Source organism: Pituophis catenifer, unplaced genomic scaffold, assembly GCF_029215685.1.
Source record: "Pituophis catenifer annectens isolate HBS135680 unplaced genomic scaffold, rPitCat1.0.hap2 SCAF_16, whole genome shotgun sequence".
Lineage (NCBI taxonomy): Eukaryota > Metazoa > Chordata > Lepidosauria > Squamata > Colubridae > Pituophis > Pituophis catenifer.
In genome coordinates, this window is record NW_027256896.1 from 3,458,698 (window position 1) to 3,486,456 (window position 27,759).

The 27,759-nt window shown below is 43.4% G+C and overlaps 1 protein-coding gene, 1 long non-coding RNA gene and 1 other non-coding gene across 7 annotated transcripts in view; 1 reads left to right on the plus strand and 2 right to left on the minus strand.

Annotated features, from left to right (window-relative positions):
* On the minus strand, positions 1 to 5,382 carry LOC139325199 (uncharacterized). Of its 2 annotated transcripts, XR_011601081.1 has the most exons (5): positions 5,268 to 5,382; positions 4,048 to 4,130; positions 2,325 to 2,699; positions 1,625 to 1,650; positions 1 to 1,470 (listed from the first exon to the last, which is right to left on the minus strand). It is a non-coding gene; the product is annotated as an uncharacterized lncRNA (long non-coding RNA). The 2 variants fall into 2 exon arrangements; XR_011601080.1 differs by lacking the exon at positions 1 to 1,470 and having other exon boundaries at positions 1,610 to 1,650.
* Positions 1,857 to 1,942, minus strand: LOC139325538 (small nucleolar RNA SNORD60). Its single transcript, XR_011601097.1, has one exon. It is a non-coding gene; the product is annotated as a small nucleolar RNA SNORD60 (small nucleolar RNA).
* A 508-nt stretch (positions 5,383 to 5,890) lies between the features above and the next one.
* Positions 5,891 to 27,759, plus strand: part of TRAF7 (TNF receptor associated factor 7) — a 59,708-nt gene continuing 37,839 nt past the window's right edge. Inside the window, exons 1-5 of one of the 4 annotated variants that reach the window (XM_070955024.1) lie at positions 5,891 to 6,042; positions 14,714 to 14,834; positions 14,963 to 15,020; positions 19,600 to 19,691; positions 24,847 to 24,957. In XM_070955024.1, the coding sequence (XP_070811125.1) occupies positions 14,751 to 14,834; positions 14,963 to 15,020; positions 19,600 to 19,691; positions 24,847 to 24,957 (345 nt within the window). In that variant the 5' untranslated portion in view covers positions 5,891 to 6,042; positions 14,714 to 14,750. Of the gene's footprint in view, positions 6,043 to 8,285; positions 8,327 to 9,194; positions 9,255 to 14,713; positions 14,835 to 14,962; positions 15,021 to 19,599; positions 19,692 to 24,846; positions 24,958 to 27,759 lie in introns of those variants that run through there. The other 3 variants (XM_070955025.1, XM_070955027.1, XM_070955026.1) reach the window with 3 other exon arrangements.

Here is a 27,759-nt window from a genome sequence, read left to right on the forward strand (position 1 = left end):
CTTGTGGGCATGCACGCGCATGCATATTTTTGTGCATGTGCAGAAGCATCTGGGCGGAGCCTCCCGCTGCCACCGGTTCACCCAATCTGGGGCAAACTGGTAGTAACCCAACACTGTTCATACCAAAGGCAGCAAAAATGAAATGACTGAAAATTAAGCCTTCAAAAATAGTCTTTTTAAACTGCCCAAAATTATTCAGCATTCACCGAAACACTGCAAGGTTTTGATGCATTATAACTATTTTAAAAAATCATCACTGCCAGACTAAGTACCATTTATTTCCAATGTTGGATTCCCCGTTTATTTATTTATTTAATTTATCTAATTTTTATACCGCCCTTATCCCGAAGGACTCAGGGCGGTGCACAGCCAAAGACAAAACATGTATCCATATAAAATTTAAAAACAATTTAAGAACACATTAAATAATTTGGCCCCGACGTCATTATAACAAAAAACAACCCATTAAAATTAATGTTTAGGCCAACCCAGCTTGTTGGAACAATAACATCTTGAGGGCACGACGAAAGGTGCACAAGTCAGGGATCATCCGTATCTCCGGGGCAATTCATTCCAGAGGACGAGTGCCCCCCCAGAGAAGGCTCTCCCCCTGGATGTCGCCAGTCGACATTGTTTGACCGACGGTACCCTGAGGAGTCCCTCTCTGTGGGAGCACACTGGCCGGTGGGAGGCTATCGGTGGCAGAAGGCGATCTCGTACATACCCAGGTCCTAAGCCATGGAGCACTCTGAAGATAGTAACCAACACCTTGAAATCGCACCTGGAAGACCACCGGGAGCCAGTGCAGCTCACTGGCCGGTGGGAGGCTATCTAGTTTCAATCTACTGTTTGGAATCTTTGTCCCAAGCAACTCAGTTGTCACCAGGAGGCGTTTCTGGATTTTTGTAACTGTTGCAGAGAAGCAAGTCTCACCCATCTCTCTTCTGTCCTGCCTGCAGCATTTGAGCTGTTTAGTGGAAAGGGCAGGGATTCTGCCTGCAGTGCTCAATTGATGCAGGTAGTTCTCCAGATACAAGGGAGCCTTGCATGCTGAGGTTGCTTGCCACAGCAGGTGAGCAGCATCACTTAACACCCTCCATCTCTGCTCTTCCCAATGTTAAATGAACATCTGGGTCATTAAGCAGAGTGTGGGGGAGGCCTTTGGAGATCTATAGCACAGGAGGCCCAGGCCTGCCTACCATGGTGTTAGACCCACTGCCACTTAAACCCCTAAATAGAAACAATCCTTGGCTCCATTTGTTGAGAAAAGTATTAAGAGAATTTGCACTTCTCCTTTGTCACCATTTCCATGACTGAGAACTTCGAGACAAAGCAGCTTTTGTTAACTTCAAGTTCAGTCGAGGGACACTTCATCCCTGTCAGATCTGCCACCACTTAAACCTTTACATAGAAACGATCCTTGGCTCCATTTGTTGAGAAAGGTAGTTCAGTCGAAGGACATAAGACCACCTGCAAAAAAACAATACACGGGATTAATTGAATAGCTTTTAACCATTATTTGGCTCTTCATAACCTCCCTGCCCAACATCGATTGTTAACACTGTCCTGGTATTCAAGAATTTTAATGTCTTAAAAGTGACTTTTATTATCTGTGCTGCAATACCTGTCCTCTTCTATTTCCATCTGCTTCTAAAAAGAAAAAACACAAATGTCATTGATTTTCTAAACCAGCAACCACAAAACTCTATCAATATTCTAGGAGTCGGGCCAGACAATTTAGACATTGTATAAAATTGAAGACCTGCCCAATTGGGAGGCCCGTGTTTTAGAACTATTCTAAAATAACGTTTTTTTCCTATCTCAATTCAGACCCAATACCCTATTATATGAATGCCAAGCCTCAGATCATGCTTAAAATCACCAACTGCAAGCAGTTTTCATACGAGGTGTCAGAAAATTAAAGAGTTCATCATCATTGGCTGGTATTTAGGTTAGCAAAATACTTGATCTTACAATTTGTAAGACCCGCCTTTCCCATTTTGATCTGAAGTTACCCAGCTGGAAACATACCTGAAAAAAGGTAATCTAGTTTGTGCAGAAAAAGGAAAGCAGAATCTTTAAAAGCTCCACCTCTCTGCCAATTTATATAAGGGTTCCATTTCTGGAGCCAAGATAGTCCAAGCAGGAGAGACCTCTCCATCCCCAGTGCCACTATGAAACTCAAAGGCTCTATGCTTTCCCATTCTCATCTCCACTACCCTCAGTTATAAAATGAGCTGGGGGTCCCCTCAGCTACTCTCCCCATCCAATTGGCAGAAAGCTACTAGCACCCTCAGCCCAGTGGTGAAATTCAAATTGGCTACCTGTTTTTAAATGTTCACAGTCCAATTTGTTATGATGCTTTCTAAAAAACTTTCCCTAGGAAGTCCAACAAATTGATGATTTTCAAAAGCAGTTCAAATGCTTTCATTTTTCAGCCTTTATGATGTACGTATTACTTGCTTGCAGTCCAGTTGTTGAAAGTGAGATTTCTTCCAGAATATCGATCATGCCCTGGGAGAGGTTTGCACTGCTAACAAAGCAAGTGACCAGGGTCATAATGCTCCTGTTTATAGAGATCTACAAGGGCATCTTGAACCTTGGCACCAGGCAAGGAAAATACTTCTCAAATCAGCATTCGGGAAGACCCAAGACTGTGGGTCTCACAGCGAGTGTCATGTCAAGTGCATAGGAAAATACTGGAAAAAATTAAAACAGAGATCTGTGAATATCTGCAGAGAAATGCTATGAACATAATAAACTTCAGACTCCAGCAAGGCATTCCATAAAGTAGACCACAACCTATTTCTTGGTAAGCTAGAAACGTGTGAGATAGACAGCATCACCAAGAGATGGCTGGCAAACCATACTAACAAGTAATCCTTAATGGTACTATATCTACATGGAGGGAAGTAAGGTTACTGCAAGGTTCCGCCTTAGGCCCAATACTCTTCAATAAGTAAATGACTTAGATGAGGGAATAGAAGGGGAACTCATCAAATTTGCAGATGACACTAAGCTGGCAGAAATAACCAATAGCCCAGAAGACAAGCTCAGGATCCAAAAAGGTCTTGACAGATTGGAACAATGGGCTCTGTCCAACAAAAATGAAATTGTTAAGAAAAGCAAGGTTTTGCACCTGGGCAGGAAAAACCAAAAGTACAAGTACAGGTTAGGCGAAACCTGGCTAAAAAACAGTAACTGTGAGAGGGACCTTGGAGTCCTAAAGGACGATCACTTAATCATGAGCCAACAGTGTGTGGCAGCAGCCCAAAAAGCAAATATAATCCTTGGCTGTATAAACAGATGCATAGAATCAAAATCATGTGAAGTATTAGTACCGCTTTATAAAGCTTTAGTAAGACTGGAATACTGCATCCAGTTTTGGTCACATTGCAAAAAAGATGTTGAGACTTTGAAAAAAGTGCAAAGAGGAATTGAGATGATTAAAGGCCTGGAGACAAAAACATATGAAGAATGATTGCAGGAACCGAGTATGGCTAGTCTAGAGAAAAATGGGGAGGGGGGAGGGGGGGCACACAATAGCAGTATTCCAGTATTTGAAGTTCTCCTAAATACCTATCCCAAATAAACCTTATCCCAAAGAAGAGGGGTCAACTTGTTTCCAAAACTCCAGAAGGCAGGACAAGAAACAATGGATGAAAACTAATCAAAGAGAGAAGCAACCTGGAATTAAACAGAAACTTAACAGTGAGGACAATTAACAAGTGGAACAGCTGCTCTTCAGATGTTGTGGGTACTCCATCAATTGAACTTAAGTAGGGGATCAAACTAGAAGACCTCAAAGATACCTTCCAGCATTAATACCTTGCCCTTAATACACAGCAAGAAAGCTTTTATTTCACAAAACAGCAGAGCTAAATTTATCATTTCAACTAGCTAGTCTTTCTTTCTCTCTCCTGTAAGGCCTATTATTCTCCCCTCCCAGGTGGTCACACCCAAAGTTGCCCCCATCTTTCTCTCCTCCTCCCCTGCTCCCATTTCCTGGCCCCTCCCTCCCTCCCCCAAACAGCATTGCAAGGTTACCTTCTGGCCTCCAGCAGATGTGGGGCTGCAGACGGGCTCCCCTTCCCCATCTTCTGGCTAAAAAGCTGCTTCAGACCCCAGAGCTGAAACAAAAAACAAAGGCCTGTAAGGGAAGGGGGCGGAGAGCAGGGCATGTGCAAACAGTGTGCAGGAAACAGGGTCGATTTCAGCAGCTGCTGAAGGGTGATAGAAAGAGAGGCAGAGCCCAGGCTCCTCCAGGTGCCGACCCAACTAGGAGACTGCGAGTTCTAGTCCCTCTTTAGGCACCAATGTCACTGGGGATAGCATTTCGGGCCAGTCTCTGTCTTCTCACTCCAACCCACCTCACAGGGTCATATTGTTGTCCAGCATGACTCATGGACAACATTCCTCCAGGCCTTCCTGTCCTCTACCATCCCCTGGAGACCATTTAAGTTCACGCCGATTGCTTCAGTGACGCCATCCAGCCACCTCGTTTTCTGCCATCCCCTTCTTCTTTTGCCCTCCATCGTTCCCAGCATTAGGCTCTTCTCCAGGAAGTCCTTCCTTCTCATTAGGTGGCCAAAGGATTTGAGTTTCATCTTCAGGACTTGGCCTTCCAAAGAGCAGTCAGGATTGATCTCCTTTAGGACTGACCAGTTGGATCGCCTTGCAGTCCAAGGGACTCGCAGGAGTCTTCTCCAGCACCAGAGTTCAAAGGCCTCCATTCTTTGGCCTTCTCAGCCTTCCTTATGGTCCAACTTTCACAGCCGAACATTGCAACTGGGAAAACCATAGCCTTGACTGTATGCACTTTTGTTGGCAGGGTGATGTCTCTGCTTTTTAGTATGGTGTCTAGATTTGCCATAGCTTTCCTCCCCAGGAGCAAGCGTCTTTTAATTTCTAGACTGCAGTTTTTCCCCATCTGCAGTGATCTTGGAGACCAGGAAAATAAAATCTGTCACTACCGCCATTTCTTCCCCATCTATTTGCCAGGAATTGAGAGGGTCGACGTTGGGGGGAAGGGGGAGGGAAATAGGAGGGAGGAGTGTTAGCAATTGCACCTTCGCTGCCCTGAAAAGGGAGGCTGGCCTATTGAAATGAAAACGGGTATTAAAGAGGCAGCCATGACAGACTTAAGACGTGAAAGTAAGGCTGCCTTTCTCATCGTCCAGGCCTACATTAGGGCGGAGGTGCCCCCCCTCTTCACAACCGGGGGCTATAAACGCAGCTGCAGGAGGCCCAAAGAGGCGCCAACTCACCAAAAGCCCCCGCGGTGTTCTAAGGCCTTGGGATAAAAGCAGGCGCCGCGGCCGGGTGTTCCTCCGGCCATAAGGCGAGCCGAAGGCACAACCACCCAGAAGAACCATCACCACAGCGGAGCAAAGGCACGAAAGAACGAAGCGCCCACGCGCGCGCCATTTATACAGCTCGCCGCTTTCCGATTGGCTAGCATTTCTGCGCCAACACAGCCAATCCCATTGCTCCTTTTCTCTCCTCTCTTCGTAGCCAATGAACGTTCGCTTCTTTCTTAAATCGGCCGCGTCCATTCGCCATCCGCTTTAGAACCTCCTCTTCGACCTCTTGTAGAGGAGTGGCGGGGGGGGGTTGTCATTGGATTGGATGAGGCCAAGCGACTTCCGGAGCCGGAATGGGCGGGAAACGCTGCTCGAAATCCTAAAGGCTTGGGGGAGAAGAACTCTCATCACGCGAGATGTCGGGCCCGGAAGGGGGCGGGCGAGTCGACTGCCCCGCGGTCCCTGATGGGAGTTGTAGGCGAGCCGCAAGCTAACGGGACCCGGTTCTGTGTAAACGCTACGCTTTCCAGGACTACGAATCCCGTCGACTCAGGAGGGGAGGGGAGGGGGGGGAAGAGAGAGATTCAAGGAAGCGGCACTTCCGGCCCGGCTGGTGTGAGGGAAAGCGGACGAGACGGGCGGCTGTGCGCTTTGCGGCAGCGGCGGGGAAACCGGCGGAGAGGCGCCATGCGGTGGGCGGCCGCGCGCAGGCTGGCCCCGCCGCCCCGGCTGCCCACAGGTGAGGCGTGAGGGAGGGCGGGGCGCACGCAGCTCCTCCTCAGGCCGCGCGGACGAGGCCCGGGCTCTGGTGCGGGTGACTCCAGATCCCATCAGCCCCGACAGTGCAGCCATTGAGGGGGGGGATGATGGGAGACCTCCCCGGCCTGTCACACGGGGGGGAGTGTCCTGAGGGAGGAGCAGCGCCGCCCTCGGACTGCCCTCCCGGATGGAGAGTCTCGCTTGGCCGTGACTTCTGGGCTCTGTAGTCCCACAGGACCTCTGGAAGGAGAAAGGTCGGAGGTTCTTTGGGTGTTTCCCCCCCCCCCCATAAATAAATAAATAAAAGATCTCCGTTCTACCTCTGGGCTGCTTTGCCTGCCTGCCTGCCTGCCTGCCAAGGACCGGCTTGGAAAGGATGGAGGAGGATCTGATGCGCTTTCTTGGTCCTCTGTAATCAGTTGCAGGGTGGATAAAAATCGATGATTATTTTTAAAAAAAAATAAATCGGATTTTTTTACAAAAATTAAAATCGGATTATTTTTTAAAATTTTTATCAAATTCATTTTAATAAAAAGCTTTTGGAGTAAAAAAAAATCTATCCAAAGATAAGTTTTCTATTTAAGTAGAAAAAAATAGTTTATTTATACTGTAGTTTATTCTGCATGAAATGGGAGGAGGCTGTATATTCTGCAATATTTACATTTTTTGATAAACCCATTCAATGAATCCCAAGCTATGCAAGCTAAATAGGAAACCTTCATTTTGTTGGCAAATAATCACATTAAAGATTCTAACTACCAGCAAGAATGAGTCCTTACATTTAAAGAGCAACTGTCATTTCAGATCCATCATGGCAGTGCCTGTTAGCGGGCATCCACTCACCTGCTGCCTGCCACATCCCTCACCTTATTGTGCCACTGCCGCATCACCAGCCATCCCATTAAAGTGAATGGGGCTGTCGGTGAGTCAACAGCGGGTCAGAGGAGGAGCCGCTGCGGGACTGAGATGATGGTTGCTCATTAAAAATTATGATTTAAATCGAGTTAATTTCAATCAACCCTTTTTCCTAGTGATTTAAATTGTGATTTAAATCAACTTGATTTAAATCAAATCCACAATGATCAGTTGGCTAGAACATGGGCAGTTATATAAATGTTAAAAAATAAATACAGCTAGTCCTTAGCTTATGACCACGATGGAGCCCAAAATTTATCTTGTTAACAAGCATTTGCTAAGGGTGTTTTGCCCCATTTTACAACCTTTTCTCGCCGCAGTTGTTAACTGAATCACTGCAGTGGATAGGCTAGTATAGCCTGGTTGTTAAGTGAATTTGGCTTTCCCTGTTGACTTGGCTTGTCAGAAGGTTGGAAAAGGGGATCATGTGGCCTTGGCACACAGCAACAGTCATAAATATGAACCAGTTGCCGGGCATCTTAATTTGGATCACATGACCATGGGGATATTGCAAAGGTCGTAACTATGAAAAACGGTCATAAGTCACATTTTTTCAGTACTGTTGTAACTCCAAACAGTCACTAAACAAACGGTTGTAATTCAAGGACTACCTGTAACTGAAAAAATATTGCTTAGAACAGGGGTGTCATACTCAAGGCCCGGGGGCCGGATTCGGCCCGTGAGGCGTTAGATCTGGCCGGTGGGGCTTCCCTGGAAATAACGAAAACGGAGCTCGGTAGGGCCACGGGCAGCATTCCCAAGCTCCATTTTCACTGGCAGACGGTTGCAGGAGGCCGTTGTAGCTGAAAACAGAGCTCAGGAACTCACTGGCAGAGTGCTTGGGCCCCCACAGATGCCCCCCAACATGACATACCCAGACCCCAACATCAAGCACAACTCTGATGCGGCTCTCAATGAAATTGAGTTTGACACCCCTGTCTTAGAAGCTTTTAGAAAGCAGCCCATTCATCCTCCTCTCTATTTAACCAAGTATGTTAGCAATAAAGGGCCACTCAAGAATGCCATTCTTACCCCTTCAAGTTCAGGGAAATGTCAGGCCAAGGTAAACAGATTGAACTTTGACCTGGGACACGTATATTTGCCTTCATTCGAGACTGAACTTCGGCTGTTTTCTGAATCTCTAAAATGATCTGCCTCAGATCCATTTGGAATGTATCCCGAAGAAGGCCAACCTTTTACACAAGCAGGATCATCAATAAGGCTTCTCTGAAAGCTCTCAGATTGCAGTCTGGTCTGTACCAGATTGGACAGCGTTACCTTTCATTCCTTAGGTCTTTGTACAAGGTCCACTCCCTCCAGAATAAATAAAGGCTAGAATGACTCTAAAGGTCAGTTGAAGTAACTTAAGCAAAGTTCTTTCCTTCTCAAAGGTGAAGCAAAGATTTCACACAAGCGCGCCAGGTAAGTTTAGGTACAAAGTTCAAGAGGTTTTCTTGGTCCTGTGCTCCTGTGAGTTGTAAGCAGAATAGCTCTCTTCCGCTTAGTGTATCCTGAAAGAAATGGATCATTGAACAAGTCAACCTAGAGTTCTCCCCAGGGCACCAATGACCAGGTGTCAATTATCCTACTTCAGACACATTAAGTGAAGACCCAGCTCTTTGGAAAAGGCTGTAATGTTGGGAAAGGTAGAAGGAAAAAGAGGATGACCAGCAGCAAGGTGGATGGACTCAATTACAGAGGTGATGAATCCACCATTGGGAGATATGAAAGAACGGATGATGGATTGTCTTAGAGAAAATCCATCCATGTAGTCATTTTTTTTTTCTTTTAATGAAAAGAAGGACTAGGGATGACATGATAACAGTGTTCCAATATCTCAGGGTTTGCCACAAAGAAGAGGAAGTCATGCATGTGAAGGCATGACAAAGAAGCAGTGGATGGAAACTGATCAGGGAGAGAAGCAACCTAGAACTAAGGAGAAATTTCCTGACAGAACAATTAATCAGTGGAACAATTTGCCTTCAGAAGTTGTGGGTGCTCCAACACTGGAAGTTTTTAAGATGAGATTGAATGACCATTTGTCTGCAATGGTATAAAACTTCCTGCCTGAGCAGGGGGTTGAACTAAAAGACCTCCAAGGTCCCTTCCAACACTGCTATTCTGATCCTTTAATCCCTTTGTTTTGGGGTGGAGTCGGGGCAACTGAGTGGGGCTGAGCATTTACCACCCAGATGCCCTTCCTGACGCCTATGTGGAGTTCACAGCAGATATTTTATCTTCTACATAGGATCGAACTGTCAACCTTCTGAGCAGGAGGTGAGTATCTTCACCTCTAGGCCACCATGCTGCTCGTCTATGTAGTCATTAAAAGTTGAAAATGACTTGATAGCATATAATGTTAAAGTCTTTTTTAAGTGTCAAGTGTATGTTATCTGAATGCGGGCTGCTCCTAGCTTTCAGGTGCCAATTTAAGACACATTAAGCTTTCCATGATCTGTGGTTTGGGTGCATGCACATATAAATCTAGGCAGTACAGGCATGTCCCTAAGACAGAAATGGACATCTGAGCTAAACTTTTACATCAATGAGATGTATACACCAATTTCAAAGATATTGGTTGTGCCATTGACAAGTTATACATTTGGAATAAACTGCAACAGGATAACCAGGTTCCTGCACCATTAATCATTGTGGGGGGAGGGTTTCAGCCAAACGATTCAGGCATTTGGGTGCTACTCTCAAGGAATGTGTAAGTAACTTGGCCTTAGAAGCTATGCAGTTTGAGGCCTGGGCTTTGAAGAAAGCTCACTGGGGAATTCAAAAGTTTCTTAAGGCTTGGATGTGGAGCAGAAAATATTCTGAAAGGGCTTTGGCGAATAATTTATGTGCTGTTGCCCTTTCAGCCTGGGTTTTTAACATAATGAAATATTTTTAAGGATTTGGGCGTCTTATCTTTATTGCTGGTATTTAAATTCTCTGGTCCTGAGAACAAATATTTTTTGTAAAATAAACAAGCTTGTATTTAGGGATCTAAATTTCCATGCAATTTCTTTTAACCCAGGAAATTTCAAGGTCCTCTCAGCAGTTAAAATCTTTTATTTGAGAGAGTGTGTGTGTATGTGTGGGTTATGGACGTGAAGGTGAAAAGTTGATGTTTTTAGCATCATGTGTCATAAAGATATTTACTCCTGAGGCCTCAAGTGGGCTCATTTTTTCTCATGCAAAATTAGTGCAAGGATTAAGACACTCATTTTACTTTTGCCGCTGAAACATGCAAAAGAAGCAAAATTGAACATTTTCAGTCCACTTTTATTATTCCTTGTCCACTGAGGTCCTAGATAAGGCATAGGGGACGCATAAAAGGGTTACACGCTCAGATTTGGTAAAAACTAATTTACTGTTCTTTGTGATCTTGGTGAAATCACATGAGTAATCTCTGTGCAGGCCATAATTTCAGATTACAGTAGGATTTCCCTGCCTAACTACGCCTCCAGAGTGCTGCTTGAATTCTGAAGGGAGTGGATCTTGTGGTTTTCCTCAATCCTCTTCCTGGCAGCTGAGCACAAAAGTCCTTCCCCTGCCATTATCCTTCCACTTTCCCACCCCTCCCTTACTTACTTACTTCCTTCTTTCATCTATCCTGTTCCTGCCTGTCCCTATCATTCTTGTCAGCAGAGTGACTTCCTCGTTCTTCTATATAAACGCCTCCCACAGAGATGGTTTCACTTCTTCCTGTAGGCAGATGCTGTCCCCAAACATAGTGAAGTTACTTCCTTGCGCAGCTTCTTCCTGTATTACTGTGATAGAACAGAAGCGACTTCTCAGCTGGTTTGGCCCAGGCTCAGGTCTCGCCTTGATGCTTCTTCCAGTGTAGAATCCATTATTATTTATTGGCCGAGTGTGATTGGACACACAAGGTACCATATTTTTTGGAGTATAAGATGCACCTTTTCCCCCCAAAAAAGAGGGTGAAATACTCCGAATGTAGCCTCACTCACTTCTTAAACGGAGGTTTCAGAGGCTGAAAAAAGCATCAGAAATGAAGCTTCAGAAAAGAAGCCCCCAAACAGAGCTTCAGAAAAGACGCCCCCAAACAGAGCTTCAGAGGCTTTTTTCCTGAACCTGTTTTGGAGGTTTTCAGAGGCAGAAAAAAAAGCAAGGCACAGAACTCACAACCAAGGAACCTGTTGCTAAAATTTACTTCTGGGAACAGCTGATTGGGGGTATTCCAGGAGGCCGATCCACCCGCCAACCAGCTTTTTTCTTTTTTTCCTCCCCAAAAACTAAGGTGTGTCTTATACTACAGTGCGTCTTATACTCCGAAAAATACAGTAATTGGACTCCAGTGCATAAACTCGCAGTGTACATACAAACAACAAAGTGATAAATCCTAAAGCATAAGATATAACCAACAAGATACTAAGATCCTAAGATACCAATGGGAGCAGGTAATAGGAAAGGTGAGAAGGATAATAGTAACTACTACATAGTTTGACATCCCATGGCATAAGACTGCTGTGGGGGGAAAATTATCTTTGTGTCTAGTTGTTTTGACATGCATTGCCCAATAGTGGCGTTCCAAGGGTAGGAGTTGAAACAGTTTATGTCCAGGATGATGAGGGGTCTGTAGATATTTTCTCAGCCCTCTTTCTGGCTCATGCAATATACAGGTCTTCAATGGAAGGCAACCTGGTTGTGATGGTTTTTTCTGCAGAGCTAACTATCCGTTGAAGTCTGTGCCTGTCCTGTTTAGTTGCTGTACCAAATCAGAGTTATAGAAAAACAAATAACAGACTTAATCATTCCTCTGTAGAACTGTTATCAACAGCTCCTGGGGCAGTCTGAACTTTCTGAGTTGAAGTAGGAAGAACATTTTTTGTTGTGCCTTTTTAATGACGGTTCTAATGTTAGGTGTCCATTTCAAGTCCTGGGAGATCATAGAAACCTGAAGGTCTCTGCTGTTGATCCTTGTGTTGTCTAATATTGTAAGAGGTGACAAAATAGGAGGGCTCCTCCTAAAATCTACTACCATCTCTACAGTTTTAAGTGTGTTCAGCTCCAGATTGTTCCAGCTCCACCATAGGACCAGTTGTTCAATTTCCCACCTGCATCACCATCTTGAATGAGACCAATGACCCTTGTATTATCTGCAAACTTCAGTACTTAAACAGAGGGATCCTTCGAGATGCAGGCTACCACCCCAACCAAACCCCATGCATGACCCTAGTAAAGTAGAAAATTGGGGAAGATTGGAAGGAATGCTCTTTTCTATTGCATGAAGTTTAGCTATAGTTTTTGATGTTGAAAAGTGCTCAGGCATGCATTCTGACCACCTCTGCAAGCGGGAAATATTTGAAGGGCTAGCTTTGCTTGGGATTCTGCTCACATCAGCCTCTCTCTTTCTTGCTGTCTGATTGTGTGTCCTGAATGCCTTCTCAAACAAGGGGGTTTATAGCCTCTGATGCCATGAAGCATTTTGCGATTTAATGGGAGTTTTAGTAGTTGCTTAAAATACCGTATTTTTTGGAGTATAAGATGCACCTCCCCCCCCAAAAAAAGGGTGAAAATCTGGGTGCCTCTTATACTCCAAATGTAGCCCTGCCCAGCTTCTCAAATGGAGGTTTCAGAGGCTGAAAAAAGCATCAGAAACAAAAAGCCTCCAAACAGAGCTTCAGAGGCTTTTTTTCTGAAGCTCTCTTTTGGAGGCTTTCAAAGGCAGGAAAAAAACTTTTTTCTAAAACAGAGTTTCAGACGTTTCAGAGGCGGGAAAAAAAAAAGCAAGGCACAGAGCTCACAACCAAGGAACCTGTTGCTAAAATTCCCCTCTGGGAACAGCTGATTGGTGGTATTCCGGGAGGCCGATCCACCTGCCAAACAGCTTTTTTCTTATTTTCCTCCCCAAAAACCAAGGTGCATCTTATACTCCAAAAAATACGGTAACTCCTTTAAACCCACTAAAATATATTTAAAAATTGCCCCACCTCTTCCAGGGAATGGCTGTCCTCCTTTATAGCTCCCAGGCAGGGCTGATAACATAGTGTCTTCTACAGACTAAAAAGAGTGCATGGAGAGCATGGTTTTGTCATCAGGTTGTGTATCCACCTGTGTGCAAGACAGCCAGGTTTCTGCCTTCCGTTTTACTTTATCCAGACAATAGATGGAAATCGTCTTGATTTTTCCCAAGCAATGAAAGTCTCAGCATTACCTTATCTTGTCACGCTTTTCCTTTCTTCAAAATGTTTTCACCCTCCCCTATCTTGGCTTTGATAACTCCAGAAAGCTTGAGTTGGAGAGGAAAGCTTTCCAAGCATTGAGAAGAAAGCATGTCAAGGATTAAACAAGTGGTGAAAAATAAAAAATAAAATAAAAGACCAATTTGGTCTTCACGACTGAGGCTTTCTCAATTGTGGTGCCACTGATGTGGGATTTGTCACTGGAAGGGCAGTATTAAACTAATATAGTTGGGATATCACATATTGATAACGTTCTGTATTTAACATGCTGTTAAAATATATGCCAGGAAGTGTAGCCCTGTTCTAATTCAGGGGTCTCCAACCTTGGCAACTTTAAGCCTGGCGGACATCAACTCCCAGAATTCCCCAGCCAGCTGGTTGGGGAATTCTGGGAGTTGAAGTCCGCCAGGCTTAAAGTTGCCAAGGTTGGAGACCCCTGTTCTAGTTCACTTGAAAAGCTGATTCTTTCCCTCTTTCCTCTGTTTCATTGTTGGTTTTGGTTTTAGCCCTCAACAAAGGGGGGGGGGAGGAATAAGAAAAATATTATAAGGACTCTTTGTATATAACATATAAGACTATCAGTAAAATATGACCATTTTCATTATAATCTATGTACGATGCGTGCCTATAAGCAATTAACATCAGGTCTTCAGTAAAGAACAAGAGCCATAAATTTATACTTCCATTGTTGAAGGATGTAGAAAATCTATTTCTGTTAACACAGCCATCCGTTTCCATGTTATAAGGATATACAGGAAGTCCTTGAATTACGACCACAGTTGAGCCCAAAATTTTAGTTGTTAAGTGAGACATTTGTTAAGTGAGTTTGATCTCATTTTTTACGACCTGTCTTTCCACAGTCGTTAAGTGAATCATCGCAGTTAAGTTCCGCATGGACTTTGCTTGTCAGAAAGTTGCAAAAAGGGATCATATGACCCCAGGATACTACAACCGTCGTAAATTTGAGTCAGTTGCCAAGGGTCTGAATTTTGATTATGTGATTCTGGGGATGGTGCAAAGTGAAAAATGTAAGTCACTTTTTCCAGTGCCATTGTAACTTCAAACGGTCACTAAACAAACGATTGTAATTCGAGGACTACCTGTATCTCAAAAGAATGCAGACATCTAAAATGTTACTCCTTGTTCTTGTTTCTTAAACGAATGCATATAATTATTTCTTTCTATGACATGATTTCTGGCCACTGCAAAAAATGTTTTATGAAGCATTATTCTCATGACACCCTGAACACAACACGACGAGATCCAGTGAATTTTTAATATCATGTTTTCTTGAAACAAGCCATAATTTCAGACTTACTGGATTTTTTTTTTTTTTTACCATTGCAGTTTTCCTTCGTTTGGTTCTAAGCTGTAGATACATTTTAGGAATTGAGGAACGTCTCTTCTTTCCTTCAAAAACTGCTTTCATCTCTTTGGGATATTATAAAAATGGTGTTGGACTGGTGGGGGGGAGCGGGGGCGGGATTTGCAGATGTTGTTTTGGGTGTTTATGAATGAAACTTCTTTTTTGTTTGTTACCAGAAGCAGCTTTTATGATGTTCCATTGTGGGACTAGATTATGAGTGCCAACAAGAATACCCGCTACAATCGTTTCTCCAGCAGTAACACTCCAACAGTAACACTCCCAGAAAACACAAACGGGGTAAGACAGTGCAGTGTGATGGCCATCTCACCTGGCATCCTGGAGTTTCCTCAACTCTCATCCTTGCCATTCTTGTTTTCAACCCATGTAAGATGGAAAGTAACACGTTCTCTCTTTGTCTGTTGCAGACAAGAATGGAAACTACTTTTGGACCTACGTATTCTGCTGTGACTACCATCACCAAAGGTTGGGACTGAATAATTCTTGCTCTGTCTAATCTGTGTAAAATTATAAAGTAGTTTACAGAATAAATAAATCTTGGCTTGGCCTCCTCTGAAAATCCAGTAACTTGTTTGTCAGGTGAAAGCTCCAGTCCGAGTTTCATAAAATTCAGAGTTGAATTTCATAAAAGCTTCGTGATCGCCCAACATACGTAGGAACCAAAAATAGATTGCACATTACTATAGCAAGTAAGAGTTCCCCTCTAATCAGCCTACATGTAGAGTACTGAATAGTTGTTGGGATCATATTTAAGGACATCAATAATTACTAGTAGGTCTATAGAATAATGAACATGATAGACCAGTTGAAAACTGAAGTTGATTTCTGGTAATAGGATTAGGGGAAAACAGGATTGTGATTGACAAGTACCGTACCTAAAAGCATGGCTGTCGAAAGATGTTGCCAGTTTGTTTGTGACAGAACTGGAAACAATAGATGGAATTCTATGAGAGACAAATTTGGGTTAAACATCAGAAGAAACTTCTTTTTTCATATAATACATTTCTATTAGTTTATCAAAATATAAAATACAAAGAATTTTTTAAAAGTAATAGAAAAAAAGAGAAAATATGGTGTAAAGAGAGAAAGGAAAGAAAAAAGCACCAACTTCCAACTTTCTTTAGCACAGTAGAAAATAATAACATTATAACCTCAACTTTTTACTTTTACATAACAGAATATGCTAGCCATTCCTATAGCCACAAGACTTTCTAATCAGCAAAAACAAAATCAAAGTTTCATTTTTTTTTTTATTGCAAGCACAAAATCCGGAAGCAATTTCCAAATAGAAACAAAATTAAATATATCCTCTTCTTTGGATAAAAGAGTCAATTTGACCCTCTCTGCTTCTCTTTGCTGTGGGAAATAGTATATGCTTCTGTTTCCTCATTAATCTTTACAAACTGTTATAATTTATATTAATTTTTTTTAACCCTAAAGGGAGAAAACACTTTTTCTAATTTTAATATTTTAAACTTTAAAATTACTCAAATATTATATGTAAAGGGGGGGAAAAGCCTTCATTTTAAACCCAAAATTACATTAAAGCTTTTATTCAATTATCTATCTATCTATCTATCTATCTATCTATCTATCTATCTATCTATCTATATCACACCAATTAATTCCAATTAGCTCATTAGATTTAAATCTCCCTCAAGTTTAACCTCATGGAGTAAACTCTTTTTCTTCTCTTATTTTCAAATTTGATCAATAATATTTTACAAAATTTGGGAATTATTCAACATTACATAGAAGGACAGAAAACATGCATTTACAAACTCATTTTATAAATACAAAACTACTTTAGAGCTTTTTTTCAATACATATATCAAACCTATAAAAATCCATCCTAACTAATTAAGTCATTAAATTTAAGTCATTCCCTCCAGTTTATCTTCATAAAATAAAGTCTTTTTTTTTTCTCCTAAGGAGTGTCTAGCAAATCTCTTTTCTTCAAGAACTTCTCAGCCTTATTAATATCTATGAAAAAAGAGTCCCAAAGTTGTTCGGTTAAAAGTTGTAGATTAACTTGGAACACTTCCTCATAGAAGTCTTCTTCTCTGAGATGTCTATCATATCTTTTTTTTCTCCAAAAATTCTCAACCTTGTTAGTATCCATGAAGAAAAAACCCCAAACTTGACCTCTTAAAAATTCTGAATTTGCTTGACACTCTTGTTTCAATTACACTGGGAGCAGGGGTGGGTTCTACTTACCTTCACAACCGGTTCACAACGGGATCGCACAGATCGTTGATGATGACATCCAGGGTGGTGGGTGGAGCCTCCCACTGGTTTTACTACCAGTTCTTGTGAACTGGTCCAAACTGGAGGCAACCCACCACTGACTGGGAGTGTTATATTCAAATCATCATAATAAAAGCTGGTGTCAGATTTATATTCCATAGTTACAGTTATTTGCATTGTCCAGTGTTTGTGGAGTTGTCACAGTGGGTTGATAATTTTCTATACCTAATTGTGTCTTTTGTTCATTTTAAATATCATCTGCATCATCTGTGTGGAAGCAGATAAATTGACCAAGAAATTAAAAGATAGAGACCAAACACAAACATGTTTATCCTGGGAAAAATTATATACTTGGCTAGAGAAGAGAAAATCATAACCCAAACCAAAAGAGGAAAGGTTGTTATGGAGAAAACTATATTATACAAGGAAAGTGAGGTCGGTTATTTATTTATTTATTTATTTATTTATTTATTTATTTATTTATTTATTTATTAAATTTTTATACCGCCCCCTCTCCCGAAGGACTCGGGGCGGTGAACAGCCAGAATTAAAAACACACAATACAAATATTAAAATATATTAAAACAAAATTAAATTATCTTAGGCTTCTCCAATTTAAAACCCCGTTACCCATAAAATTCACCCAATTAAAAATTTTAACCCAGCCCAGCTTGCTGAAATAAAAAAGTCTTCAGGGCCTGGCGGAAGGTCCGGAGGTCCGGGATTAGTCGTATCCCTGGGGGTAGCTCATTCCAGAGGGCGGGTGCCCCCACAGAGAAGGCTCTTCCCCGGGGGGTCGCCAGCCGACATTGCCTGACAGACGGCACCCTGAGGAGACCCTCTCTGTGGGAGCGTGTTGGCCGGTGGGAGGTTATCGGAGGCAAAAGGTGGTCTCGTAAATAACTGGGTCCTAAGCCATGGAGCGCTTTAAAGATGAGAACCAACACCTTGAAGCGCACTCGGAAGACCACTGGAAGCCAATGCAGCTCGCGCAGGAGAGGTGTCACGTGGGAGCGCCATGTCGCCCCCATAAGTACCCGCGCGGCCGCATTCTGCACCAGTTGGAGCCTCCGAGTGCTCCTCAAGGGGAGCCCCATGTACAGAGCGTTACAGTAGTCGAGGCGGGAAGTAACGAGGGCATGAGTGACCGTGCATAGGGAGTCCCGATCCAGAAAGGGGCGCAACTGGCGTATCAGGCGAACCTGATAGAAAGCCCCCCTGGCCACGGCCGTCAAATACTCTTCTAAAGACAGCCGTGCGTCCAGGAGGACACCCAAGTTACGCACCCTCTCTAATTGATATAATTGATATATAAAGAGATATAAGTTGTTCTATCTCCCCTAGATTGTAATAGTATATTGAATAGTTAGTTGCTAAGGTGCTAGCTGCACCTATTACTTGTTTGTTATTTGTGATGTTTTTTGTGTTGTATGTTATTTATATGGTGTGTTGTTATTTTTTGTTTGTTTTTAATGGAAAATGTAAATAAAGATTATTTTTTTAAAATAAATAAATAAATAAATATCATCTGCATGATTTGTATCTTTAGCCCTTAGCAGATTTATGGTATAAATAGTAGTAACAGTAAAATTAAAAAAGAAAGCTATACAAAGAAGTGACCTCCAATCTTCTTTACAGTAGTTACAAATGAATTTATTATCCGGCCTCCCTCTTTCAGGTGACATTATGTGGTTCCTTTTTCCCCATATTCAATGTTTTTAAATCAGCAAATTGAGAAATCACCAATTCGTATTTTTTTCATGTTAAGCAAAGAGTCCATAAGAGTTTTCCAGTCTTTTATAAAAGTACTTATTCTTTTATTCCTCATCGAACAAATTAGTTTTGCCATTTCTATGAGTTCTGCCATCTTCGCAATCTACTCCTCTTGTAAACATTTTCCATCTTTATGCATATAGTTGCCTCACTGAAGTTACCATATATACTTTTTCATGATCCTTGTCTTATTGGCTATTTGTAAGTCCCAGTTTTAAAAAGTTTGGGTTTATTTGAATATCAATCTTCTAGAGATCCTTTATTATTCCGAGATATGGAGTCCTTGGTACTCTCTGAGCTTGGGGGTTTTCTTGCAGATGTTGCTTGCTCCCATTCCCTGCTAACACTGATGAGATTACCTGGTTTGGTAATGAAAGGTCTGCAAGTCTCAATCATACTCAAGGAACACCAAAAACGTCACAGTTCAACCCTGAGCTACAAATATTCAATTCTGATATGGTTATATTTTAAGTGATGATTCAGTTTATGAAAACAGGCAAACATGAAGTTTATAGCAGATGTAAATGAAGTAAATAAAATGCATAAATAATGTATTGCTGTAGGGAGCAGAGGTTCAATTAGCTAGTTATCTCTTATGACATTCATTTTAAATCCTTCCTACCCTTGTTTTTTTTTGATGTTTGGTGTTTTCTGATCATAGAGAAATTAACTTTTGTTTTTGCTAAATCTTATGTAGTGATTTTTCACAGATTTTTTCACATTTGCACACAGACACTGCTTTTTGTTGGCATAAGAATTGGTTTTCAGGAGATAAATTTAAAATATAGGCCTAGATCAATACATGGAGGATAGAATTATTGATGGAAAAATGTCTTCATTTTAAGGCTGTTTTTTTTAAAAAAAACGTTCTGTTCCATCGTCAGCAGATTTGGAGGAGAAATGTGGAGTTTTATTAATTTCTTTTTCTTCTTCCTGGATATGTTTTTCAAAGCGGCTCAGTGATTTAAGGGAATCTTGTTATGTTACAGAATGTCTCACCTCTCTCTTCTGATTCTCCTTTTAGCAGATGGAAGTAGTTCATACAAACAACATCGCCCGACACCCTCCTCCTCAAGTACACTCCCCTTTGCCTCCCGAGATGAGGATGACAGCATGGTAGGTGCTTTGAGGAGAAAAGAGATGGCAAGGTTGGGAATGGAGCCCTCGGCACTTTCTCTGACTCAGTTGCAGGTCACAAATTCCAGTCTGCTTCTCCCCCCCCCCCCATCTGTTGAGATTTCCTCCTTCATAGAATGTGCAGTTTAATATAGGAATAAATCTATGTGAAAGTTCTGTTAAAGGTTCTTAATTCTCCCAATTATTAACGCTGCTAAATGAATTGTTGTAAATTGGGGACTACATGTACTGTCGTATTTTGAGCTTTTTCACCAGTTCAGCTAGTCGTTTTCAGAAATTTCACATTCAGAAGCACAATATAATATTGGTGAAAATTATAAAATGTTTTGTGTGGTTGGTGCTTTTGGGAAGCTGAATAATAGCAATCACTCTGAATTAATGAGGGTTAAAGTACATGTTGAGCTTGAGCTAATTGAAAAAACAATGGCTTATTTGCTAGGGCTTCATTCCGTAAATCTTAATTTGGGGCCTAAATATATTCCATTATACTATCCTTGGAGATGTTGTTGAAGAATAAATGGTTTAAAATGAAAATGAATTTATGAATAAAGAAAGAAAGCTCCACAGTGCCTTTCATCTGCCCTCTTTTTATTAAGTCCTGCTATTTGCCTTTAAAGGGAAGGCTGGGTAGGATAGGATATTCTTTATTGGCCAAGTGTCATTGGACACACAACGAATTTGTCTCTGGTGTGGAAGCTGTCAGTATACATGCAAAACAACCAAGTGATATTATTATGATATCAATAGGAGAAGGTAATAGGAAAGATGAGAAGGATAGCACTAATACAGTCCTGGTACATGGATGAATATTCTTAGACATAAAACAGTACTATGGTATTTAGGTGTTCAACAGAGTAGCATCATGGGGGAATAAATTGTCTTTGTGTGTTATTATTTTGGCATACAGTGTCCTATAGTGATGTCTTGATGGGAGGAGTTGAAACAGTTTATGTCCAGGAAGTGAGGGCTCTGTAGATATTTTCTCAGCCCTCTTTCTGGTTCCTGTATTGTACAGGTCCTCAATGGAAGGCAGGCTGGCTGGCTGCAATTGTTTTTTCTGCTGTCCTAACTATCTGTTGAAGTCAGTGCCTGTCCTGTTTGGTTTTTGTACCAAACCAGACAGACAAGCAGAAAGAAAGCAAGAAATCAAAGCTACCAGGGCTATGAGGCTGATCCCGGGTCTTGATTTCTGCTTTTGATTCTCTGCCAGCTGGCTGGAAAGCCAGAGGAGTGTTTACTAGGGGCAGGGCCTTCTTGGTTGCAGCCCAGTTCCCTTCCAGGAGACCCCAGGGCCAAGTAAAGGCTTAGCATTTTAGAGAAGTTACTGTTTCAATGTATTTATTTTCATTTTGATGTGCATGTGCATATCATATGGTAGATGGGGCAGTTATAAAAAATTGATAAATGAGTAAAAATAATTTAAAAAAAAACAATTCATATGCCACCTCTCTACTCAAATGATGTTCAAGTAAGCTAATGATTTCTCTTAAAATTGAAAAACTAACATGTTTCAAAGTTAATGCTAAAATTGATCAACAATAGCAGTAGCACTTAGACTTATATACCGCTTTACAGTGCTTTACAGCTCTCTCTAAGTGGTTTACAGAGTCAGCCTCTTGCGCCCAACAATCTGGGTCCCTATTTTATCCACCTCGGAAGGATGGAAGGCTGAGTCAACCTTGAGTCAATCAGGATCGAACTGCTGGCAATCAGCAGAGTTAGCCTGCAATACTGCATTCTAACGCCTGCACACCATGGAAGGAAGGAAGGGGAAAGGAAAAAGGGAGAGCAATAGCAGTAGCCCTTAGACTTCTATACCACTTCACAGTGCTTTACAGGCCTCTAAGTGGTTTACAGAGTCAGCACATTGCCTCCAACAATCTGGGTCCTCATTTTACCCACCTTGAAAGGAAAGCTGGGTCAATTTGAACTGTTCAGAATCGAACTGCTTACAGTTGGCAGAGTCAGCCTGCAACACTGCATTCTAACCATTGCACCCCCATGGCTCATAATAATAATAACAATAGGCTGGATTAAAGACATGCATCTTTACAAATGTTCTAAATGCGAGAGCATGGGGATCAAAGAGAGCATCTTCTCTCAGTATCTAGGAGGGACCTTCTAGAAAGACCTTCGCAGCTGGTACCTGAGCTATCAAACTCTGGGAGAGCCTGCCTGGAGATTTATAGATTCCTGGAGTAATTTAACGACCGAGGGCTTTGAAGGCCAATATTAGCACCTTCAGTCATGACATTTGAGCCACTGGGAACCCCTGTGTCAAGGTTCCAACTAATGCAGGGGTCTCCAGCCTTGGCAACTTTAAGACTTGTGGACCTCAACTCCCAGAATTCTGTGAAATCTGGGTGTTGAAGTCCACAAGTCTTAACGTTGCCAAGTTTGGAGACCCCTGGACTAATAAATCCAACCAATTCAGCACTCCAAGACTTTCAGTTTCTTCAAAGAACTGCTTTATTGAGTACATCATTTCGGCATGAATGAATTTAAACCCAGCTCTAACTATTTCCCACGTTTTCAGTACAGTTTAATGTTAGATATCCTCCTCCCTCCAGTGTCCCAAGTCACCTTGTCCAGTTAGGTGCTCTGGCATCTCCTCTGGCCACCCACCTGTTGGGATGACCTTGGTTCCCACGAGATAGTAGGTTGTTTTGTATAGTCCATTCATCTCCCCCGTCCCCGGGGATTGTGTGGCAACTTGGGAAACGGAAGATGGCTGTGACGGGCTTGATCCATTTCAAAAGTAGCCCCTGCAGAACTTCAGCACAGGAATCTGGGGATCCCCGCCCCTTGCGCTAAATCACAGCCAATTACGGTCTCCCAGCACCGCCTTCTGGACACAGGCAAATAGAAAAGGCCGGAAGCATCGCAGAACCGTGGTTTGAGAGCCTCCCCCTGCTTTGAAGATCCCAAAGGGGTTCCAGCAGCCTCAGTACAGGTAGTCCTCAAACTTACAAGCGTTGTTTGAAGTTACAACGGCACTGGAAAAAACGACCATTTTTCACGCTTACGGCCATTGCAGCATCTCCATGGTCATGTGATCCAAATTTGGAAGCTCCGCAACTGGCTCATATTTATGACAGTCGCAGTATGCCGGGGTCCCATGATCCTCTTTTTCGGCTTTCTGACGAAGCAAAGTCAATGGAGAATGAGATTCACTGAACAGCCGAGTTACTAACTTAACAACTGCCGTGATTCTCTTAACAAATCCGGCAAAAAAGGTTGTAAAACGAGGCAAAAGAAATGTTTCGCTTAGCAACAGAAATTTTGGGCTCAAACGTGGTCATAAGTTGAGAACTACCTGTCTTGGCTCTAATTCACAATTCTTGCAAGCCATTGAAACTTTTAAGTTTTAACTTTTTAAGTTTCAATGGCTTGCCAGAGGACTTTGGAACTTGCCAGGCCTTCCTGATTGCTTTTGTGACTTTTTGAGAGTGACCTATAATGACCCGGCCCTCAGGTCAAGAGGAGACTTCTTAGTAGATTTCCTAGAACTGCCTTTTGCAGTGCGTGGGATGTAAATACATCTCATCTATGAGGAAGCATTCCTTAACTGTCAGGCTGGTCCTATCCTGCCCGATTTAATCATTGCAAGAACAGCAAATCCAGATCAGCTACTTAAACAATAAAATGAAACTCGTATCCAAAAGCAGGGGAATGCCCGGTACCTGTTATCGTTTGTGTTTGGCCTGGAATGTCACCAGGGTGAGACGCAGGAGAGCCTCTCTTGAGTTCCTTGCTATAAGCTGCCTGCTGAGAGGCTCCTTTCTCACCCTCAGCAAAGAGCCAGCATGTTCTGAACTTCGTTTTCCTTCTCTTCCTTTGGGAAAGTACATCATGGGAGCCATGAAGAGGCCAGGACATGGACAACTCGCCTGTCTCTTCTGTTTAAAGTTTATGACTGCCAGATTCCCCCCCCCCCCCCCTCTTATTAACTTGGCTTTTTGTGGCTCCTTCTCTACGGCGCAACTTTTATTGCTGCCCTTCTTATCCCGGGTCAGTCCCACGTTCGTACAGATGCAGTGGGTCTGCCTTGGCCTTCCTTCCCTGGATGAGAACCTGAGAGGTGGCCATTCTGTTAGCAGCTCCCTTGCTGAGCCGGTCCCAGAGAGCCTGCAGCCAGGACAAGCCGGGTGATTGGCGGGCATAGTGCCCAACTGGCTCTTCCACCCCCCCCAAACAGGAAGCCACAGAGCAGAACCCCGACTGAATTGAATAGGAGGAAGTCTCCAGCCATCTACGCAAAGCAAATTGGCAGAAGAGTGTGTGTGTGTGTGTGTGTGTGTGTGTGTGTGTGTGTGTGTGTGTGTGTGAAAGAGAGAGGCAGAAGCAGAGGCAGCCTAACCACAAGTGCTCTTAGGAACAGCAGAAGCCATGAGAGCGAAGCGTGGTAGGTTTTTGGTGAAGGATCATAGCCGAGAACCAGCATTTCTGGTCAGAAGCCTGGTTGAGCATCAGGAAGTTCCATGTTGGGAAGGTGAGCTTTTTATGTATCCGCCTCAGAGGCAAAAATCGTTCTGGGGTGCTTTTGCAACCACCTGTCAGATTTGTCAAGCTTTTCCCAATGATTTAACGGTTAAGTGAAGTGCTGGTATTGCCCAAGAAGTGAAAGGATTTCCGAGGGCTCAACTTTGCAGACCTCTGTGAAAAGCAAAAGTAACTTCTTTGCAGGGCAAGTAAATGTGCTTTGTCTGCCACTGAGGCCTCCCTCCATTTAACCTGTGGTTTATTTCTTCTTTTGAAAAATAAAAATGCAGAGAGGCTTGCAAAAGGAATTTGGTAGTCACACTGTTCCTTTGTGTGCTGCTTGGCCCTTGCCCGTCACAGGTCAAACAGCTACTTAGGACAGAACCTCGCAGAAATACGTTGAATTTTGTTCAGAAAGGCTGCCATTAGCAAGGGCCTCCTGGAATCCCCTGTAAGCCTGGTTCTGAACACACATGTAAGTTGTTGGTTGTGGCTGCTGTGCTATTTTATCTTAAATAAGTGACCGATTCATATCTCCCTCCCTCTCTCCCTCCCTCCCTCCCTCTGTCTCTGTCTGTCTCTGTCTCTGTCTCTGTCTCTGTCTCTCTCTCTCTCTCTCTCTCTCTCTCTCTCTCTCTCTCTCTCTCTCCAGCCGCCAATCACCCGTCGGTCTGACTCTGCCATCTCCGTTCGTTCGTTGCATTCGGAGTCCAACATGTCCCTGCGCTCAACGTTCTCTCTCCATGAGGAAGAGGAGGAGCCAGTAGGTATTTGGGGGTCGGGGGGGCAGAGTTTCCCATAATACATGATGTAGAAGAAGTCTATACATTTTTTTCTATTAACTATCAAAGTAGAAAGCTCCCTGTATTGCAGGAATTTCATTTTTTCTTTTCACGAAGGAACCTTTGGTGACAATTATTAAAACAATAAGCCTTCTGCCTCCTTCCCCCCCAAGCAACAGAATGAAAACTTCTTAATAAATTATTGCTGTGTTTAAAAGAAAAACCCAGAGGAACCTAAACCCAAGAGAGATGTGGCTCCCTGATGCAGAAGCTGATGAGCCTCCTGTCCAAGGCGTCCTTGGTCTGTATTAGACCCGTGGTTTTAGCTGCCCCCTGAAGCATGCAGTGCTGCAGCCAAAAAGGGCTCTGAGGAAGGAAATCTCTGGGTCTGCAGCCTAATTGGTCTTGCTTTTCACAGCCCTTATTCAGCTGATGGGGGTCTGGACTGTAGCTTCAGTTATTCCTTGCTGTTGCTGTAATCCTAGATGAAATTAAAAGAGCCACAAACTTGCCCATCCCTGGCATAAAGGAAGTGGCTGTTCTTTTCTGGCACAATTCTTTTAACTATAAATCAATGCTTTGCCACAACTCACAACCACTGCATAAAAGTTGCTCTGTGCCTCTCTAGAGTTTACTGCCCATGGCCCCTGTTCAACTATTCTGCCTCAATCATGATGCATCATGCATGGAGTTCAGTTCTAGGTATTGAAACGCTGGGCCTTTGGAAGTTTGCAAGAACCCTTTTCTCTGAAGAAACAGCTGTACGTTGTTTTAATTAAAAAAAACAACGTTCCAAAGCTCTCCCCCCAAATTTGGCATAGGTAGTGATCAACATGTGTGTGACCTGCATTATATCACATTTTCCTTCCCCAGTTAACTCTTGGCTCTTCCAAAAAGGAAAAGTGTCCTCTTTCCTGCCATCAAAAAACGTTACAACTTATGACCACAACTGAGCCAAAAGTTTTCGTTGTGAAATGAAACATTTGTTAAGTGAGTTTTGCCTCATTTTACAACATTTCTTGCCACAGTTGTTAAGTGAACCACTGCAGTTGTTAAATATGTCACACGGTCGTTAAGTGATTCTGGCTTTCCCATGGACTCGGCTTGCCAGAAGGTCACAAAAGGGGGTCATGTCAGGGGTGAAATGCTCCCGGTTTGGACCAGATCACCTGATCCGGTAGCGATGGAGGCGGGTGGTTTGGAGAACCGGTAGCAAAAATCCCTGCGCAAACCCCCCCCCCCCCCCGCCATGCCCAGCTGAGCCGCACAATCATCAGAGTCTTTTTTTTTTTTTTACTTTTAAAAGCATTTTTTTCTACAACCTCTTCCGCCGAAAAAAATAAAAAAAAAGCCTCTGATGATCGCGCGGTTCAGCTGGGATCCTCAAAGGCTTTTAAAAGCATTTTTTCTACAACTTCTTCAGAGGTTGTAGAAAAAATGCTTTAAAAGCCTCTGAGGATCCCAGCTGCCTGATTGGAAGAGGCTTTTTTTCTTTTAAAAGCCTCTGACGATCCAAGCTGAGTTGCCTGATCGGCAGAGGCATTTAAAAGAAAAAAAGCCTCTGCCAATCAGGCAACTGGTAGTAATGAATTTTAGATTTCACCCCTGGATCACGTGACCCCGGGGCACTGCAACCGTCGTAAGCATGAATCAGCTGCCAAGTGTTTGAATGATGCTCACATGACCATGGGGATGCCGCAATGATCAAAAGAGTGAAGAAGGGTCGTAAGTCGCTTTTTTTCAGTGCCGTTGTAACTTGGAACAGTCACTAAATGAACTGTTGTAAGTCAAGGACTACCCATATTTCCCCTGTGCAGATTGATGACTTTGGGGGGGGGGCGAGTGGGGGGTTATCCTGAGCATGCAGCTGTGTCCCCAGTAGTTTAAAATCAGGGCTCTCCAAACTTGGCAACTTTAAGACAGCTGAACTTCGACTCTCAGAATTCCCCCAGCCAGCTATGAAGTTGAACTCCACATGTCTGAAAGTTGCCAAGTTTGGAGAGCCCAGGTGGCAGCAGCTGCTTTGGATTCCCTAGACCAGTGACGGCTAACCTTTTTGTCGCGGTGTCATCAAAGTGCGCAGACATATGACAGCGTGCTTGCACGCGTGCCCTCCCCCATGCGCCTTGCCCTCCTGTGCATGCTCCCCTGCCCCCCCCCCCACATGTGCTTGCACCCCCTGTGCCCTGTTTTGGGCCTAGCAGGCCTCTCTGCAGCCTCCTGGGATCAAAAACAGACTCCTCCCTGCCCCCTGCACATGCGCGTGTGACCCCCCATCCCCCGCATATGCGCATGTGTCACCCACATGCGCCCCGCCCCCCGCACATGCATGGCAGAGACCCAAACATCAGCTGGCCGGCAGGAGGTGCACGCACATGCGCAATGGAGCTGAGCTGGGGCGACAGCTCGCGTGCCCACAGAGAGGGCTTTGTGTGTCACCTGTGGCACATGTGCCATAGGTTTGCCATCATGGCCGTAGACGGAGAATTCCCCTCCTCGCCCCCTTGCAAAGGGGATCCTTAGTCCTTCCGGTGCCTTAGCTGCTTTCAACCTGGGAACTGCCGAGAGTTAGTGAGGTGTTTTAAATGAATAAATAAAATTCTCTCCTTTCCCCCTCCCTGATTGTGAAGGAAGATGGCTTTTTGGTATCTGGATTCCAAACCTCTGGACCAGTGGTGAAATCTTCCCTGGTTTGCCACTGGTTTGCTGCCCCTGCATACGCATTGCGTGCCAAGCGCATGCTTTGTGTGCGCATGTATGCACAGTGCACACCAAACGCAAGC